Source organism: Chlorella variabilis (assembly GCF_000147415.1).
Source record: "Chlorella variabilis unplaced genomic scaffold CHLNCscaffold_29, whole genome shotgun sequence".
NCBI classification, from domain to species: domain Eukaryota; kingdom Viridiplantae; phylum Chlorophyta; class Trebouxiophyceae; order Chlorellales; family Chlorellaceae; genus Chlorella; species Chlorella variabilis.
Genome location: NW_005435059.1, coordinates 139,851 through 144,172, shown reverse-complemented (window position 1 = coordinate 144,172; position 4,322 = coordinate 139,851). Strand labels below are relative to the sequence as shown.

General features: G+C 62.2%; 1 protein-coding gene across 1 annotated transcript; it reads right to left on the bottom strand.

Moving 5' to 3' along the window:
• Positions 1–3,265: 3,265 nt before the first annotated feature.
• CHLNCDRAFT_140149 (hypothetical protein) lies at positions 3,266–4,292 on the bottom strand (the record flags this gene model as incomplete). Its single annotated transcript, XM_005843476.1, has 3 exons — positions 3,266–3,591; positions 3,764–3,853; positions 4,166–4,292. 3 exons carry the CDS (start codon positions 4,290–4,292, stop codon positions 3,266–3,268), a joined length of 543 nt encoding a protein of 180 aa, XP_005843538.1.
• Between the last annotated feature and the right edge of the window lie 30 nt (positions 4,293–4,322).

Genomic DNA, 4,322 nt, shown 5'->3' with positions numbered 1-4,322 from the left:
TGCTGCGGCGGCGGCGGTAGCGCACGTGGCAACCCCCCGCGTTTCCTTGCCTCCCATCCACCGGACCCCGTCCTGCGCTTCACTTTGTTTAGGGAGGGGCTGCTCACTGCTCATTGCTCATTGCTCATCGCACACTGCTCAACGCTCATTGCCCTATATCCCACCCAGCCGCAGGACTCCACTGCCGCCCGCGCCCCGCCCCATCTGGCCGCTTGCGCGCCCCATCCCCCCTCGATGGGGCCCGCCCACACCGGGGCCTCCCCCCTCCCGCCCACTGCTTTCTCAACGGCCCCGAGCCGGGGCTGCCCTCATTGCATACATAGTGCGCCTTTCCCTGCTTTTCTAGTGACCTAGCGTTCCGCACTGCCGTTTGGCCAGCCCATGCTCCCGTACCGTTGCGTTTCTCCCCAATGCGCCATGCCACTTTGCCAGTCATACACACGTTTCGATGCGTGCCCTGTCAGCTGCTTGCGTTGCATGTCGCCTTGCTCCACCCCTGTTTTATTGCTTTCTCTGCTTTCGCCCGGTTCCCGTCCCGTTTCGGCGGGGAGTCTATGTTGCAAGCTAGTTCTTGCTTTACCAGACTTTAAGCCCACACAAGCAAAGGCAGCAGATGCCGTTGGTGTGAGGAGGGCGAGCTCATGCCACAGGGCCCCCGCAGGCTGGTGGAGCCCGCAGCGATCTGCCTTTCTGGCACATCCTTTTGAATGTGTGCCAATGAGAGCTGCAGCAAGGAATGCAACAGGGCATGTCACACGAACACCAGAAGGGGTAGAAGCGCTAGTGCCAACTGCCCTTCTGGTGTACATGAGACAAGTGCTGCTCTCCTCCCCGCACAAGATGCACGCATCCTACACAGACCTGAACGCAGGCATGCCACAGTCATGAAGCTGTTCAAGCCACAGCTACTTGTCCGTGGCAGCGGAGTGCTGGCTGGTGGATGGGAAGCGGGTGGGCAAGGAGCTGCAGCACGCGTTGTGCCGTCACGGACGCCCCTCTAGGGAGGAGCTCACGCTAGGCCAGCCTGAGCAGCAGAATTCGGGAGGGAGACACTGAGGCTGGCAGTCTAGGAAGTTGCATGGGTGCAGCACCAACCATGGTGGGCCAAAGACTGCACGCTGTGCCTCTACCCGCTGCCATGGGGGTTGGCCAAGCGGCCGGCTTGGCCCGGCCGTTCAGCGCATTGCGCCGGCCACCGCCAGCGACAAACCGCTGTGGTGGTGATAGCGACCAAAATTACGGCAGTGCAAGGGAAGGCTGGCGCGGGTAGAGCAAACGCAGAACAACATCTGGGCGCAACGGCGTCCAGGCGTGCGCCGCATGATTCGGATGTTACACTAACAGGTGCAGCGAAAACGGGGACTACGGCGTGGGAGCGGCGTGAAGGGCAACGCCCGCCGCCCCTGCAGTACACGCCCCGCCTCCGCAGCACGCCGGCGTACTGCGCTGCCCCAGCCTCTTTCGGATCATCCCCTAAGCCATTGCTCCCGTGCCAAGGGGAGAAAATGAGAGGCCACGTGACCAGCCATTTGCTGTCTCGGTTAGTCACACACCACGATATTGCTAGCGGTGCAAGTGCACTCAAGATCTTGCCTCTAGACCCTAGGCCGCGGCTAAGAAAGGCCTTCTTTGAAGGCGCTGGAGCTAGTGTCTAAACCCTCCGAGAGGGCACAGGTTCGATTCCTCCCATGTCGAAACTTTGTGAGGACAAACGCGGCATAGCTGACCGGCTCAGCGCCAATCCAAGCCAATTCCTTCGGGAACGCCTAATAGAATCGCCAAGGCTTCGGCACAGGCCTCCCCGGGACCCATTCACTACTAGTGGGGGGTACTGCACTTGGCGCGTCGGGCAGATCAAATAATGGTCTAAAGCTAGACGTTAAAACCGGGAAGTGAAGCTTGTGGAGGCTCTTCCCCACCTTTACCTTTACCTTTATCTAGAGGACCTGCCGCCTTTGGTGGGTTGAGTCTCCATCGCTGGCGTTGCTTCACCGGCGCCTACGCGACAGTACCACTGGTCTGCTCTGCTGCCGGAGCTGCAGGTGGCACCATGCCACCAGCGGGCGAATATGGCCACCTTTGTCGCCGGCTGCCCCTCGCTGCCCCAACCCCTGCCCCACCGTTCCGCGGCCACAGCGGGCACATGTTCCGAAGCTGCCGCTGGCCCGCCTCCCCCGCTGCCAGCTGGGAGGGAAGTGCTGCCGCCTGCTGCAGCTGCCTGCTTCTACACTGTCGCAGCCGCAATCGGCACCGCCCTGTGGTGAGACACCGGGCACCGCCGCAGGGCCCATGCACACCACATTGGCCCAATTGCTGGAGGCCCTTGCCCGGTCCGGAGTGCATGTGACACCCGGGGTCCTCCTCAGGATGAGCCTCCCCACCTCCCCCCAGCTGAGCGTCCCAGGTTCACCCCACCCTGGGCCTGCTCCCTGTCCTGCCGGACACGCAGCCCCCACAACGTGGTGGGGGACGTGGGGACCCTAAGCAGCTTAGGCCTGCCAGGCCGATGGGTGCCGATGCTGGTGCAGGCTCCCGGCGTCGTCCAGCGTCTTGTCTCAGAGTTATGCTGCCCGTGGCAGCCCGTGCTCCCACAGCGGCCGCTCGCCAGTCTTTTCATGGGGGACTGCATTGGGGGTGCTCTGCTGTACGGCAGAGGGCACCCCCAGCAGGTGGCGCAGGTAGCTGAGCTGCAGCCTCTCGGCCGCGCTGCCGGGACTGCCGCGTGGGCAACGCGCACGCTTTGGCCGCCAGCTGCATGCCCCACACCTCTATTACAGCTTCCTGGGGCACAATCATAGCAGAATCATACAGAACACGGGAGATTTCATGACAATGGCCTTTAGCTGAGGAAGAAGTGACACAAATTACCTGCATCATTTGTGACAATGGCTGCTGTAGGAACCAGCGCCACCAAGGCCATGGACGTCGGGCGATGTGTGGATGCCAGAATAGAGAATGGGGCAGGAAGGTGATGTGGAAGCCCAGCGGCTCTTGCACTGGAATCTCAAGGACAACGGTAAGGAGGGGTCGGGCGGCCGTGTAGAGCGGCAGGGTGCAAGCCTCCGGAAGGGGCGTTGCTGTGAACACATAGTAGGCACAGGCGGGACCAGTGGAAACGGGACCGGGGCTTGATCTTGTTGGCAGTGTGATGCCAGACTGGAAAATGTTCACAATTATTCAGTAGCCGACCATGAATAATGTCGCTCAAAGCACAGAAGTGGTTTCTTGATCTGGTCGTTGATTTTTGAGTTCCTTGACAGAGCACTCAGGTGCAGCTGAGCACGGCCTGCCCGACGCAGGCGCTGGCGGTGGTGGGGTTGATGCTGCAGGCCTGGACGTTGGGCCGGGCTTCGCAGCTGTCGTCGCTGTTCAGGAAGATTGTGTTGGAGCTGCCATCGGTGAGGGGGATGGGAGCTTCGATGGTGGGCGTGGTGCCGGGGAAGCCCGCGGTGCTGCACACCAGCGCCGCTGCTGTGGGCCCCAGGTTGTCAGAGCACAGCGGCCACCACTCGTTGTTGTTGTTGTTGCTGATGCGTAGCTCCACCCCGCCGCCAGCGCCCAGGCGGGCAGTCCCAGGCCAGAAGGTGGGTCCTGCGACCGCAGGGCCAGGGCAGCAGCATGAATCAGGTGCGCAGCAGGCACAGCATGCCCCGCTCGCGCTGCAACCCCATGCCTGCCTGCTAACTGGCGGCACCACTTTCGCCCGGAACCTTCGAAGCCTGTCTGGCCAGCCCCACCAGGCAGGCCCCTGCCAGCAGCTCACCCGTGACATCGTTGGAGCAGGCCGCGGTCAGGTGGGAGTCGCCCACTGTCCAGCTGGCATCTACCGTGCACTGGAACAGGCTGGTGGAGCCTTCGGCGCAAGTCAGTGACTGCCAGACGGGCTTGGCTTGTTGGCTTGTGTGGGCTTACAGTCTGGTTTCAGCAAGAACAAGCTTGCAGCACAGACTTTGTTGTTCGAGCAAGGAGGGATGAAGCAGTAGAACAACAGGCAGGACAGGCCAACTGACAGGTCACCGAGCGTTTAGTGTGTGAGCGGGCAGGCAGTACTGCATGTCGTGGAGCAGGTGTGGTGCGGTAAGAGCAAAGGGGGTGGACATGAGAGTGGGGGTTCAGGGCGGGACTGCAGGCAGCGCAACGGTGGCGGTCAGCCAGCGCTGGTGACAGGCGGCAGCAAAGGCGGCGAGGCGGCACGGTTTCTGGCGGAGGAAGCGGTGGGGAGGATGGGGCTCAGCAAACAGGTCAGGAAAGTTGAGGCGCAGCGGGGCGTAAAGGGGGCAGGTGAGCAGCATGTGGGGGGCATCTTCAATGCCGTCGTGGCA